The sequence below is a fragment of the Hordeum vulgare genome, chromosome 4H (genome assembly GCF_904849725.1).
Source record: "Hordeum vulgare subsp. vulgare chromosome 4H, MorexV3_pseudomolecules_assembly, whole genome shotgun sequence".
In the NCBI taxonomy this organism is placed as follows: domain Eukaryota; kingdom Viridiplantae; phylum Streptophyta; class Magnoliopsida; order Poales; family Poaceae; genus Hordeum; species Hordeum vulgare.
Genome location: NC_058521.1, coordinates 29,013,178 through 29,028,983, shown reverse-complemented (window position 1 = coordinate 29,028,983; position 15,806 = coordinate 29,013,178). Strand labels below are relative to the sequence as shown.

General features: G+C 44.2%; 1 protein-coding gene across 1 annotated transcript; it reads right to left on the bottom strand.

Moving 5' to 3' along the window:
* Positions 1 to 5,572: 5,572 nt before the first annotated feature.
* LOC123447693 (WD repeat-containing protein PCN-like) lies at positions 5,573 to 10,854 on the bottom strand. Its single transcript, XM_045124324.1, has 11 exons — positions 10,421 to 10,854; positions 10,180 to 10,311; positions 9,498 to 9,819; positions 9,356 to 9,419; positions 8,891 to 9,004; positions 8,650 to 8,812; positions 8,212 to 8,365; positions 7,559 to 8,133; positions 6,868 to 7,049; positions 6,401 to 6,655; positions 5,573 to 6,263 (listed from the first exon to the last, which is right to left on the bottom strand). The coding sequence occupies exons 1-11, from the start codon at positions 10,592 to 10,594 to the stop codon at positions 5,936 to 5,938; spliced, it is 2,463 nt and encodes an 820-aa protein (XP_044980259.1). The 5' UTR covers positions 10,595 to 10,854; the 3' UTR covers positions 5,573 to 5,935.
* Between the last annotated feature and the right edge of the window lie 4,952 nt (positions 10,855 to 15,806).

The window sequence follows — 15,806 nt, the reverse complement described above, 5'->3', positions numbered from 1 at the left end:
CTGTCATCAATCACTAAAACCACTTAGGGAGAAATATGCCCTAACACCCTTTCACTGGGTGTATACTACCCGTCAGGTGTTTGTCAATGTTGAGTTGAGCTGCATTTACTAATTCCGAGGTTTTTCTCATCGATTTCCTTTGTTGCTTGCTAGAAGCTTGCTCCACGTCATAGGCCGTACTACACCCCTCTTTTTTAGGAAAAGGGAGTTGTGTGGTTTTGATTGGTACATGCATTCTTTCTGGCGCGTTTCTGGACGGATTGAAGGATTTTGCAACACCTTTCAGATCACTAAATGAATCTAGCAGATTATTTGCAAGATGTTGCAAATTAATGATCTTCCGAACTTGAAGTTCGGTCTCATGGGTACGTGGATCAGAGGATGAAATGGCATGAGCATTCCAATCAATTTTCGGGCATTCTTTCTGGTACTTGAAATCTCCCCCTAATGCCGGAAAATGTTCCTCATTGAATATGCAATCTGCGTGATGGGTTGTGAACAGATCCTTGGTAAGGGGTTCCAGGTACTTAATAATCGACGACGATTTGTACCCCACATAGATCCCCAACTTTGTGTGTGGGCCCATGGATGTCCGCTGTGGTGGTCAGATCGGGATGTATACAGCACATCCGAACTTACACAGATGGGAAATGCTAGGAGGATTTCCACATATCAATTCTAGAGGGGAAGAATTGTGATATGCAGTTGGCCTCAATTGTATCAAGTGAGCACCGTGTAAAACAGTGTGACCCCAACAAGAGGTTGGCAAGTTGCAATTCATCAACAAAGGTCTTAAAATTAGTTTAATCCTCTTACTCAATGCTTCAGCCAAACAATTTTGTGTATGGACATATGGAACAGAGTGCTGAACTTCAATCCATAAAGCCATGCAATAATCATTGAAAGCACTTGAGGAGAATTCTACAGTGTTGTCCATTCGAATTGACTTAATTTGACTTTCACGATAATGGGCTTGCAACTAAATGACTTGCTTCATTATCTTGGCAAATGCATGATTCCGTGTGGATAGGAGACACACATGTGATCATTGTGTAGATGCGTCAATCGGAACCATGAAATACCGGAAAGGTCCATATAATGGTTGAATGGGACCACAAATGTATCCTTGAATACGTTCAAGGAAATGAGATGGTTCAGCTTGTATTTTGAGATGTGAATGCCTCAAAATTAGCTTTCCCGTGGCACAAGATGTGCACACAACATCAGAAGTTTCAGGAAATTTTGACTCAAGCAAATTATGACCAATGGAGTTGCTAGTAACTTTTCTCATCATCCCGATTCTAGGATGGCCCAAGCGATCATGCCAGGTTTGGAATGCGTCAATATTCTGAAAAAAATACTTTGTATGCAACATGTTCCACGGGTTTGATGTACGTATAGTACAAACCAAACGATACAGAAGGAATTTTCTCATGTACCTTTTTGCCATATTCGTGATCTTTAGTAAAGAGCAAATACTCCTCTTTGTTGTCTTCATGGGTTTCAATATGAAAACCATTCTTACACTTACGTATATGTCGATAACTGATCAGGGTATGTGAGGAGTCGGGATACAATAAAGCATCCTCGATCGTCACTTGTGTACCACTGGGGAGGGTGAATAGGGCACGTCTAGTACCAACAATCACTATATCGCATCCAGCGATAGTTAGAACATCTCCATTCATATTTTTTAGAGTTTGGAAATATTTCATCTCCCTCGGTATGGAGTTTGTGGTACCACTGTCCACAAGGCATAATTCCTCTTCCATCGGATTGTTCCCGTAGAAAACTATATAAAACAAAAGAATTTTCAATAAGAAAACCTTATGTTAATACAAAGAGTACAATCTTTATCAAATGTGCTGATACAATATAATACAAAGACAACAAGAAACTTATGTTCTTATTACAGTCATCACAGATGGACATGATTAAGTAGATCACTAAGGAGATCGAGGGACTAGTCAAAGTCGCCAAACATACTGTTTGAGGTTTATTCAAGCAACATGGCCTCCATTTCAGCAGGGTCCTCAAGAGGATAAGGAATCATGGCGTTGCTCGGTCCGGGAGGAACGTCGTGCGAATCAACAGCTCCATATGTGCTATGTATATGAAGGTTGAAGTTGGCTTCAAGCATTTTCCCTTGAGGTGCTTTGCGTCCCTCCGATTACTGGTACAGCATAACCAGATGCTTGGGCATTGGGCACTTTTTAGTAGAATACGTGTGGCATCCACCCCTGTTGCAAAGCTTAGATTTATCAAACTTGGGCTTTGAAGCGCCTTTTCCCTTGCCTGAGTTTCTGAATTTTCTGTTCCCATTGTGCTTTCTCCTGTGCTTGAAATTGGACTGTTTACCCCGAAAGGTACCATTAAACTTCTGCCTATTCACGACATTCAGATGAACTTCACGTAAAGGTTGTGCCCCAACCGGGCGCTGAGAGCCATTCTTAGCGAGTCGCTCATCATGCTTTTCAGCCTGAAGTAACATGTGAATAAGCTCGGAATAGATAGTTTAGTTACGAGCCTGGTATTGCTATTGGAGGATCCTGTCTGAAGGGAGCATAGTAGATAGAGTTTTTTACCTTCTCCCCCTCATTAGGTTCCTTCTCACAAAAACGCAGTTTGGAACATATCTTATAAACAGCATGATTGTACTCACTAATGGACTTGAAATCCTAAAGGAGAAGATGAGTCCAATCATGGAGTGCTTCTCGCAGGACTACTGCCTTCTGCTCTTCATACCTTGTTTTGAGGGCGAGAAACAGAGTACTAGGAGATTCCTCATGTATATACTCAGACTTGAGATCTGGATGAATATGGTGCCTTATGATGAATAAGGTAGCATAATTCTACTGTTCTGTCAGCGGTGTGGCTCCAGCCGGGAGAGGAGTCTCCGGGGGCTGGGTTGCATGCGCTATCCCACGGGACGCAAGACTGATCTTGATGTCCATAGCCCATGTAGGGTAGTTGTGGCCATTGAGGGCAAGCTCCTCAAACTCTTTGGCACTCATCTTTGCCTACATGGGGAACCAGAGATAATTAATTTATGGGTGGTAAATTAAAACCATCATGGTTGTGTAATCAGAATGCAAAAATTTGATAGACAAGTGGAAACTTCAAAAATTCTCAACCTCAATTGTGTGAACATAACACATTGAAGATTACTTATATCTCACAGTAATGTGCTACATTGTCATTACCTTGTGTATGCTACAATTCAGATATAAGGAACACACTTTGGAGGAAATCACTTGTCAAGATTGACAAAACGTAGACCTCACATTAAGAGAGGATAGTCTGCAAATGAGCAATAGATCTAACTCATTACCTTGTGATTCCAAATATGATAAAGGAGAAAATATTTTAAAAATGCAAGTTTGACACGCGAGAGAAGCCGGTCTCAATCGCAAAAACATGTTCAAGGAATATGTGGTAAACACATAGAACATGTCATTCTTCCTGGATAAACTTTATTTATATTATCAAGCCATTGCATAATATAAACACACTAATAATTACACAAGTCCTAACCTAGAATAAATCTAGAACTGGACTAAATGTAAATAATAAGAAAATTGCACTAATACAATAAACAATACTAAAGTTAACTAAAAAACACACAGAGAAAATGAAAAAAAATGCAAAGCGGGTCTCGCTCGGGCCTGCCCACACCCGAGCAGAGGCAGGCAACCAGCCGGTTGGGCCTTGGCTGCCCCGGCCTTCAACCGGCCCACTACTCCACCGCATAAGAGAGGGAAAGGGGAGAGGGTGGATACAGATAAGGTCAGAGACCTGATCCAACCACCTCTCGATCCCCACCTCTGCTCAAGGAAACGACGGGAGTAGAGCGCCGTCGGCATTGGCGAGGCCGCCGCCGCACCCCACGCGTCATCGGCTGGCCTTCGGCGAGGCCTCCTCCTCCACCGAAGAGACGGCGGCGGCGGGGGCTCGGCGGTCTTCATGCAGCGGGGTGGGGGCAAGGTCGAGGGAATCCGGCGCCCAAGAATCGGCGAAGCGGCCGGGGCGACGGTCGAGGGCAGCGACGGCTCGCCCGAAAAGGCAGCCGAAGCGCCGCTCTGGGCGGCTGCTCAAGCCCACGTTCCCCTGCTGTGGTGGCAGGGGCCGCACGGTGTTGGCGCCGACGTCGGCGCCTTCCAACTCCAAGGCGGATGATGCCGAAGGCGTCGGTGGGAGCCGAGAGCGGCCTCTTCGTCCACGAAAACGCGCATCGGGGCAAGCACGTAGCCCTGGGCACGGCTCGGGCCGACGGTCTCGACTACCGGTGTGGGCGTCGACGGCACGAGCCAAGCCGCTGATGGAGAAGGGGATGGAGGTGGAGACCCGGGGGGCGCAGCAGACGTGGCTGCAGCCCCGTGCGTCGCAAGGACGCTTAGGCCGGCCATCAGCCACAGGTCGAACCCCATGGGCGAATGGCCACGGGGGCGAGGAGCACCACGGTCGGCACATAGGGTGTGGTGGCCTCCACGCACGCCCCACCCAGCATCGTGGTGGCCGCGTCCAACAACATCGTGGCCGGAGAGGCGGATGGCTTGCATCCGGCGACGGAAATGCCGGAGGCCACCCACTCCATGGCGGCGATGGGCAAAGAGGTGGTAACGTCAATTGTCCTCGCGGATCAAGTAAAGAAAGAAGATGAAGAAAGGAGACAAGGCCTGGCATCTCACCATCGGTGAGTGTTCCTTCCCTCCCTTTCTTCTCTGTGTTCTTTCTTTCTTTCTGTGTTGCGCTTTGCTCTTGGTAGGCAAGTGCTGATAACATGTTCGAAATCAAAATGATTGAATAGTCTTGATCGATATTTACATGGTGCTTTTATATCTTCTGAAGAGACATGACGATTCGGGAGCACAACCGCTTATCCGCATGGACAAGGGGAGATTTTCTTTAATTACAGATTACAGTTTAATCTTAACACTATTATGTTTCTTCATTGATTTTTTTATTCGGCCGCTTTTTCTGCCATGTTATATTTGACTGCACTTTCAAATATGTTGTTCAAGCATATTGATTTATTTATTTGCAGCACTACATAAACTACATTTTAATTAACTTAAATTTTTCAATGACATGAAACTACGTCATTTGATCCCACACTATTTTACAATTCCATACGCCACTCAATCATACTCCCTCCGTTCTTAAATATAAGTCTTTTAAGATATCTCACTAGGAGTCTACATACGAAGCAAAATGAGTGAATCTATACTTTAAAATATGTCTATATACATCCATATGTAGTCCATTAATGAAAAAAAATTAAAGACTTATATTTAGGAACGGAGGGAGTATTATTTTAATTACCATGGACGACCAAGCTACCAAATTACTGATATAAAAAAATGAGTAGTGAATGAAAAAAGGAGGATATGATTGTCAAAAAAAAAATCTCAGCTTAATAATTATGAGGTCCCGAGTAGGCATAGTCCAGCCAGCTGCTATTCAATGATTTATTATGATTTTTGAAGAATGATTAACTGAAAATACAAAATATCTCGTTGGTATAAGATGCAATACTTCTATTGTTTGCTCACGTACACACAGCACAAAGGCATAGACAAACGAGATATGTTGACATAACAGTAGTGATGATACATTGTTTACATATGACAAAATTTGCGCATTTTGACACGGTATATGACAAAACTGGCACTGTGAAGGGTCCACTACCATACTTCAGTGAAGAAAAAGAATACAACGATGCTACTCAAGAAATAAAAGCCACCAAAGAAAAATAGACCCGCACTGCTATCGCGCCAGATGGATAATAGCAGACATTATGTACTGCTATACCTTTGAAGTGTCATGCCAGACAACTTGCTTGGGGATGGGAACATTTCATGGCGGTGATAAAAATGAATGGGCTGCCTGCCTGTTACGAGGGCCACAAGTTCAAATACTACTATGGATGGATGGATCATGTCCCGTATATGTGTCTGTGGACCGGCGGGCCGAATCCTTTGACAACATCCATCCATTGCTTCTCTACTACCAGAAGTGAACTGTCCAGTAGGTGGCCAGCAAACAGCACCGGATCTTTAAAGGCAAAGAAGGTGAAGTTATTCCTTTTCTCTTGTTCCAAATCTTCATCACGATGTTTCCGCTTAACCTTTGTTTTTGTAGCCTTTTGTAAGCCTCCCTTCTCTAATTTAATGTCCTTAGCCTTTTGTGAGTCTGCCTTCTCTGATTTTGACAATTGGACATCCTGAACAACTGGCAATCCAAAATCAATCTTGCACATTGCCCTGGAAAAGAAAACACATTTGTGCGTTCAGCTTCAAGTTAATCATTGTCAACCAAATAGCATAACTGGCCTAGCCAAAAACAGTTCAGCAATAAACAACACTAAGTAGTGAAACACTAAGCAATGGAAGGTTATTACCTTGCACTGTATACCATGACTGAAAATGGGCTCAGTGTATGAAATGAGAGGCCAATGACCTCTCCAGGAAACTCTTGGAATCTTTTCGGTAACTCGTGTGTATGACGCTTAGACCATTCGCCCAGTTCTTTTGCTTCCACATCAAATACATATACCTCATTTCTAGAGGTAGTTATAACAAGGGCATTGTTCTTGGGACAAAAACCACCAGCTGTAACCGAACCATCATTCATTCTCGGTATGAACCAGTGCTGCCTGCAGAAAATAGGAAAGATTAGATATGGTACAAAAGCATGCCTTCCAATGCATAATCATGAAAACTGATGGTCTGCCAAGTCATATGCCAAAGGACAGTAAGCCGGAACTTGTGAATCACAAGATTACATTATACAGTAGTAAATTAGTATCTTACTAGACATGAAAGCACATTCAGAGGGTCACACGCAGTCAACTGATATGAAGCATACCTCTGGATCTCAAGGTTAAATATGTAGACATCCCCAAAGCAGTTAGCTGCAGCGACCCACTGCCCATCAGCACTCACAAACATTTTTGTGACAGGTTGTTCTTTGGAAGAAGTTTTTGCTCCATCGATCTTTCTTGTAGGGTGAAATATATTTGAAATTTTTCTTGAGGCAATATCCACAACCTGATTTTACCGTAGAAATGAAGTTCAGAAATAAAATAACAGAGGATTGAGACGACAAACAAAACATAAGCATGGACTCGATCATCAAGATGTATTTAACTCCACAGGAAATAAGTCAAATTATTGGGGATGTAAATCACATCCCAATTCTAACCTTGTGATTTGACCATTCATGCTCAATTCAACACTAGCAAAGGTATGAGTAATAAGGCACAAAAAGACAGAAGTGGATTTATATCAATATGCACCTTCAGATTAGTTAGACATGCTATTACTATGTTCAACATCTGATAGTACTATACTAAATGTACAAGACTTCAAATGGACTATTTTCTATCTGCATATTGTTAATCTACTAAAATTGTTTCCCGTAAGGCATGAGAAGAATAGTTTTAGGCGCATGGCAGCCGCAACGACATGAGTGAAGCAGTTACAATGCACAGATAGTGAAACATCTACTAACCATTCTCCTATGGGTACAACGGGGGGCAGCTCAAAGAAACACTTACATATATTTTCCCATCATTGCAAGATAGAAGCAAACTGGATGAATCAGCAGTAAACATCATGCTCTGAGAAGATGGTATTCCCTTTGGCAACTCCATTTTATCTAGAGAGAACTTCTTTCCACCCTTGTGTCTTAGTGCAAAAAGGCAGGGTTTCACACAATCTGAGTAGGCAAATAGCATTCCATTGGTGGAAACAGCACTTGCTATAATTTTTCTGGACCCCTTGCTTTTAAGATGAACAACTTGTCGTATCGTAGCATCTCCTCTGGACGATGTACTTGGAGCCTGTTTGTTCTGAACTGACACAAGTAGAACATCCAAGCAGTTAACAGACTGGACAAGCATCACAGAGTCTCCATTAACTGTGCAATCTCTTGCTAGATTTATCAATGGACGTTGAGGCGCAGGGCAGAAGTTATGAGGTGAGTACTGAGTGAAGTCCCGTGCAGAATAAGCAAACAGCTTGGTGTCATCCCCACCAGAAATGAGCATCGGTACACCCAGATGCGCCCACTTGTGGTAACTGAATTCATCTTTGCGACGTATCTTCACCACCTTCTCCTCTGGCACAGCATCTGAACCAATAAAAGAGAACAGATAAAATCAGTGTAAACACAATTGGAGGTCAGATTACGATATGCACTAACACAAACCTTCTTTGCATATTGGCACGGCCATAGTCAATGCCCTTACATCATGAGAATGGGCCCTAACATATCCCACATAGACCCACTTGTGCATTTGCTCTTCAGCCGCCTTCTCATTATGAGCACTGAACCCATCTTTCGATGCCTTGTACAAAATTACCTAGAGATCAACTGTTCAGTTAGAAAGCGAAGAAAAACAGGTACAGCATGCTTGACTCGAGGCTTCTTGAATTGCAACAAACACAACACATTTAATTGAAAAGTCTATTTCCAATTTATAGGGTGTATTTACTGCACAGCTATAATGTAAGAAAATGTCCCGACATGTATTGCATTCAACAATAACAGCTTCTCAAGTTTTTGAAGGCAAAAACACAGACATAGAGAGAAGTTTTCGTAAGTGTAGTTAATCCACCTAACAGCTGTTTCAGCAATGCTACCAACCTGCCCATCAGATCCTGCAGAAAATACCCGGTTCTGACTAGGCACAGTTGCTAGTGCATTAACATCGCCTTTATGGTAAGTGTGGGCTTGAAGAAGAGTTCCATGGCGGTTATCCCAAAATTGAACACTCCCAGAACTATCTCCGCTAACAAGGGTTCCGCACCTACATAGCAACAGCAACAATCAAAACAAGCAGCCAGAGGGAGAAGAGCATCGAACATAAGAATATGCGTTGTCTCACCTCAGAAATAGTAATGACCATATACAAAGTTCACTTCCACTACCAGCACCCCCTAATCCAGCAGTGATGCGATACTTTTCATGGAAAATTGTTGAATCCCAGCATCTAATTAACCTGTAGAGCATAGTACAAGACTATATCACAAAAATGAACCCATAGAGATCACATTCCCATAAATAAAAAAGCAATGGCCTATAATTATAGAAGAGAAAGAAAGATGCTCAACAGTCTAATTATATACTGCATCCGTTCCTAAATATAAGTCTTTCTAGAGATCACACTAGAGACTACATACGGAGCAAAATGAGTGAATCTACACTCTAAAGTATGTCTATATACATCCGTATGTAATTCGTAGTGAAACATCTAAAAAGACTTATATTTAGGAACGGAGGGAGTACACGGAAAGAATCACATATGATCCATCATAAAAAGCTATTTACACTGAATGGTATGGTAACATACCCATCGCTGCTTCCAGAAAATATGAATTTGGCATTATTACTCCATGTCACACTCAAAACTCGTCCTGCAAGTAAGCACATAAATAACCATCGTAGTTGAAATCACTGCCAAAATAGGGAGATGAAAGATATACAGGACATACCGCTCACTCTTGGAAGAGATCTATAGTAGGTCAGTGGGCCAGATTCAGGCACATTATACAGGCGTACAGAACCATCGTCACATGCCAGAGCCAAACGCGGAAACTCATTCGCACGATACGAAGAGCTTGTCTTTGCAGAATCATCTTCATCATCAGAGCTCTGACCATCATCAACATAACTTAATTCAGAGTCGGTAGATCCGTTATGATTTGCATGGCCATTGGCAGTGCATCCTGAGCTTTTATTTCCAGAAATCAATTGATCATATGCAGGCTCCATGGCCATCTGCCAGACCGGTACCCCAATAGTATCTAGGACAGTCTACAAAAGACAATAATAAAACCATCATGATTACATCCACAAACTTACAATGACTAATAGGATAGCAAAGCCATAAATATACAAGTACATTCAAATAAAAACAGATGTAACCATCCAATGGAACTTATGTCAGATACACTCCTACCACGTTGCATTTTCTGCACCCAAGATGGTAAGAGGACCAGGCATTGTACAACCCAATCACACGCTTCCGGGCGGTATGCACAAACCTCGAACTTCATGCCATTGCTACACACTGCCAGCAAGTTGGAAACCTATACCTATTCCCCTATGCTTGTGAAATGACGAGTGCGTTTGAACTGGAAGTGAAATGTAGCACAAGCACGCAAAGCGCGGCACCTTTTGCTGCAGGTGGAAGAGATCCCATTCCGCCACCGACCCATCAACGCTGGAAGAGAGCAGGCGGCCCCCTGCGCCATTTGGCACCCACACAAGCGACGTGACCCTCGACTCGGCGCCTCCCTGTACAGTCTGCGGCCACAGAAACCCAAAATCAGGTCACGGCGAAATCCCGGGGGGGTTGGTCGCAGAAACCTCGGCGCGGCGAGGAGGAGGGTGAGGGTGCGGCGGGGGAGCGTACGAGCTGGTTGTGCCACCCGGCCGAGCCGGGGGAGACGAGCCATAGCTCGAGGGAGCCGTCCTCTCGCGCGGCGGCGACCTGGGAGGCGCAGGGGGAGGTGGCGAGCGCGACGATGGGGGAGGGCGTCCAGGCGACCGCGCCGCCGCCGCAGCGGTGGATGCGGAGCTTCTCCATGCGCGCGTCGGTGGCGGCGATGGCCGCGCGTCGGTGGCGGCGATGGCCGCGCGCCGGCTGGCTGGCTGCTCCGGCGATCCGCGGGTCCTGGAAGGTTCCGGGGCGGGGGCTCGGGGGCGGCCGCGATGGGGGGCGCGCGCGGCGGGATTGGGGGGGGCGAGGGGTGTGATGATGCTCAGAGAGAGAGGCGGCTCGCCGCTCGTTAGGGTTTTGCGGCGCGAGGAGGTCAAGTAGGGTTGGCCGGGACGCAAAGCGTGAGGGCCACGAGAGGTGAGGCTAGCGCGAGCTGGGCCTTCTTAAGCGGCGGGCATGGGTCTGCTGGGCTTGAGGAGATGTCGATGAGGTGGTGCTTCTGGGCTGTAAACCTTTCGAGCATAAACCGCGTCTTGCCTGAACCAATCCAAGTTGATGTTTTGAGTTCCCCCTTCCCCTCAAAAACATTTTTTTGATGTTTTGAGTTACTATATCCTGTGTGTGTGCACGTTTCAAAAAAAAAAGTGTATCACGTTAGTATTAGGCAAGACAGTAATCGCATTACACGTTAATACTATGAGGCAAGATATAAATTGTGTGTTAACATTTCATATGATGTAATTACTTGGCTAACGTTGACGTTGACATTAGGATGTTATTTATTAAGAGAGGGTGCTAAACGTGTCTAGTGCTAAATATGTTTTGTGCCAAACACCGAAGCGACGTAGATTATTGGTAGACACGGTTGGCTCGTGAGATATGTTGGATCTTCGTACCTCGTTATTTTTATATTGATATGGATATGTAGATAGAAAATATTTAATTCACGTTCTCAAACCATGCAAGAGTACTAAGAAAGAAGAGGGATACACGACGAAACATAAACACCCCGCCAAGTACAAAAAAACGCACACCTCCTATAAAGCTGAATATCGTGAGAAGGAAAAGATGTTTGAGGAGGGCGTCAATGTCCTGGGCTTTGAAGACCAGTTTAGGGGCTACTCATGGTTTACTGGACCAAGGGGTGCTCACCATGTCGATGAGTCAACCATGGGCTGAACAGATGACCCATCAATCTTTTAAGGAAGCACACTCGAAGCTATGGTCCTCGGCATACCTAGCATGGAAACCTTTGAAGAATTGGCATGTACTCCAAAGTCTATTTTGATGTTCAGCATGTTTATCACTAGCTTGTAACCAACCATGTGTAAAACCTAAATACCCCCAGTGCATACATAAACCGATGGCTTTAGCCTTTAGAGACACTCATACAAGTTTAGATCTTATAACACGACCTCAAGGTAGTTCATTTGCACTTTGTATCACATCCACAATCAATACAACACAAGCATGATGTAGAGTTTTACCGCTTCGAGAAGACCCGAACCTGGGTAAATCTGTGTGTCTCTACTCCCTGTTTACCATCGTTTCCGATCACCAGTTTGGGACCCTCTACCCGAGATCTGTCGATTTTAGCACCGACCCTGCTCCCACACAAACAGGTCTCCCACCAACAATTTGGAACCAAGGACCTACCCATACAGAGACTAATTGCGGGTAAAAGGGACAATATCAGATTTGCAACCTGTTCGGTATCGACATACCTGAAATCAGATGTTGCCAAAGGTACATGTGCTTGAGCGGTCTTCTTTCCCAAGCAGCTCACCACGACATCAATCCGAGAACTCCGCTTCTTAGGTCAATTATGCAAACACTGTTTTTGAGCTCGTAAGAAAGCATCCCCGATGGTGGCCAAATTAGGATTGCGATTTTTCTAGTCAAGTTCCTCTTCTGAAACTGAATCTTCTTCATCTAGATGATGCAAGGCCCCAAATCTCCATCCGGTCTTCCTCAAGCTCTCATCCACCCACCCAACTCTAATGTTGGGTTTCAAGCCCTAGCTGGTTCCAACGACAAGGCAGTGGGTCCGCCGGCTCTAGGAACGGTGGGACGCTCGTTGGCATCAATGCCACGATGCACTCCCACCGCTCCTTGCACGCTAGATACCCCGACTTTGCCTCCCCTTCACCCAGTGGATGAAGCCCACCGACGGTGAGGGTGGGAACGACGGCATCGTTGCCTTCTCTATCCTTTTGCCCTCGAAGTGGTCGCCTCGCTAAGTTAATTTGTTCGCGATCCGCTTGCACCTTAGTGGTATGTGCAAACCTCTCCCTCATGTATCTTAGAATTGGATCGATCTCCGCTCCACCTCCTCGTGCACCTCCTTCCACTCTCGCACGCATTGCGACCACGACGAAGAGTCGTCACGGATCCACTCTATCCCCTCCCACCAGCGTCGTCCTCGCATCTCCATCAACATCTCTGACGGCACCGAGTGGACCGATCTCAATTTTTCTGGAACGCCTCGTACATGAAAGGAGGGGTACCCACGGCGCCCTCGATTTTGGTTGTGCGCATGAGAAAGGGGAAGGGGTCGCATATCCGTGGCGACAAGGTGGTGACGGTTGGGAGGGGTTGCGGAGGCAGGGGTAGACTAGGGAGGTGGAGTCGCTAGGTCATGGGAGCGCATGAGTGGGAGCTCACTCATCTACACTTGCACGTATGCACACCTTCGCTTTGCTCAATAGGACTATTCAAGAATGTAAGTGGAGACTCTCGCCAGTGTAAAATTGAACTACGTAGTCATGGTATCTATTTTTTCATCCAAAAAAGGAATTCTATAAACTTATCTTAATAGAAAAACTAACTAAAACTGTTTTTTCTTTTGAAAACCTCTTAAAATTGATTTCCTAAAATATCACATATAGTTCTCTGTATCCAAATAACCACTTAACTTTTGTTGAATATGATAAAACTTTATTTAGAAAGCGGTCCAAAAGCCTATTTTTAAAGGTTGTCAGGAATTAAACATTGTCGTCGTCCCAACAGATGACATTATTGTCCGTAGATAGAATAATCTGTATGTTGTCCTTGTAGTCATGGTGCAAAGAATCGACAAAGGTATAACTGGCGTGGCGACAACAACCGAAAGAAGATGGACTCACGAACCAACGAATAAGTGCAGGCTAATCACCTAACCAGAGACGTGTAATAATCAGGAAATATATTGCATCTGGTTTACAGTCGGATACATTTGGAGAATTGGTGAAAGAGGATGTTAACATATGGAATGGAACGACCCGGAAAATAATTACACCTAAAGGGCATATGGTGTTAACGAGTGTAAATGATTTTATTGACACACATACTGGTGCTAGGGAATAAGAGCTCATAAGGACTAGTTTTAATCCGGTTCATGTTTTGCAAGATTTCACAAATTCGGTTGAGCAATCAAGGATGTGATGATTTTATAGCCTGACATCTAGACATAAGAGGTACTTTTACCGTTCGCTTGGCCAACCATTGTCTACGTATCGAGCCCATGCAAATACCTTAGCGCGTCTGGTGGCTCTAATATACCGACGGTGTGAAGTACTTTGTGGAAGATTAAGGTTCCACACAAAGTATCAATTTTTGGATGGTGTATGCTACATGGTATTACCCCCTAAAAGGTATACTGGCGAATCAACACGTAGGTACAATTGTATTCTGCCCTATATGCCATCAACATGCAGGAGACATCAACCATCTCTTTTTTGAATGTATGCATGAGAAGGGGTTTTGCCAACGACTAGGCCTAAGTGACACTAGTAATTGAGCACGTGCATGCACGTTTTGACTAATACTGTAAACATACCTGAAAATCAACATACACTTCAAGATATTTTAATTCCTGGATATGCAAAGCATGCCTAGGCTAATCTATAAATCTAAAATTTGCTATTGATAATTGCAAAGTAACTCATATTCAATTATTAAGAAAATATTGATGTGTACATATGCTTTTAGACAGCCAAATAATCACATATTTACGAATTATTTTTATATAGATTGTCGGAAAATATTATTCTCTTCTCCACAAATTCAGTTTGGAACTACTTTGATGTTAGCAAGACACTTGTGCTAATTAAAATATGCTTTTGTGAAGACCCTTTGCATAGTGTTATGGGTTTTGAGATCTGAAAAACATAGTGGTCAACTATCGAACATATGATGCATAGACAAACATCAGAAAGGTTAGCCTTGAATGCTTGATATGAAAGCCACTCTGTTCACGTAAAAGATCATCTCGAAATGTCAACCTTATCAGTGAAATCCTGAAGAAGAAGAAATGTACCACATGACCCATCATATATCACAGAAGTTAAAGAATCATTTTGCATGCTTAGAACAGAGCACAGTTTAGTTGCTTGAGCTAAAAGATTGCAAAATCATGAACATGTTGACAGAAACTAACACATAAACAAGAGATAAGAGAGGGGGTGAGCGTAAAAAAGGACCACTCGAAACGCCTTGGCTGATCTTTATTAAAATAGAAAAGGAGAGTTACATGAAGAACCGTCTGACTACAAAGAGATGGTGGTCGTGACGTCTACAAATACAACAAAACCAGAAATTACAAAAACTGATAGAAACAATACGCAATTCGGCACATCCTAAAATCTTCTAGAATGACTTTGAAGACCTCCTAAACAAAGCTAGAACACCATCCAAGATCCTCGTGTTTCTCTCCTTCCATAGCTTCCAGCGCACCATGATCATCATAGTGTAGAAATCCTTCCTCAAATGATTTGGACGCAGCCATTCTAGCTTTGATCCGCCACTCCTCCATGCTAGAGGAACCGCCCCCATGGAATTGGAAAATCAGCATCCACCCAGCCGCACACCTTGTTTCAGACCAGTCCGGTGAACCGATAGTGAACGAAGAGGTATGTGCAATATTCAGGTTGAAGACGGCAAAGCTGGCATGTGATGGAGTGCGGCCAACCCCGAAGCGCGAGATTGTAAACCGTAAGACATCGCTTGTGAACCGCGAGCCACATAAAGAACTTGCAACACAGTGGATCCTTGGATATCCGGCGAGGTGATCACCTCGGTGATAACATCCCGGACAAGATATCGGACTAATGCTAGTAGAGAGAGGCCTTGATGTCTCTAATCCAGTTTCTGTTGGACAGAGCATTGGCTACCGTGTGATGTTTCTTGGGCACAAGAGAAAGCATTGGCTACCATGTGATGTTTCTTGGGCACAAGATAAAGGAGTGTCGGCACCAGGTCCTAGAAGGAACGCCCACCCGACAACCATTTGCCCTCCCATAAATCAGTTGTCGTCCCGTCACCCATCTTGTGTTGGAGCTTTCGTCCCGTCATCCTCACAAACATCCTAGATAATCCCCCT

Coding starts and splice junctions, on each gene's coding strand:
- LOC123447693 (XM_045124324.1), bottom strand. CDS start 10,594: ATGGAGAAGCTCCGCATCCACCGCTGCGGCGGCGGCGCGGTCGCCTGG. Junction 9,420..9,497: donor ATCTCTTCCAAGAGTGAGCG/GTATGTCCTGTA, acceptor GCTTACTTGCAG/GACGAGTTTTGAGTGTGACA. Junction 8,813..8,890: donor TGGTCATTACTATTTCTGAG/GTGAGACAACGC, acceptor GTTGCTATGTAG/GTGCGGAACCCTTGTTAGCG.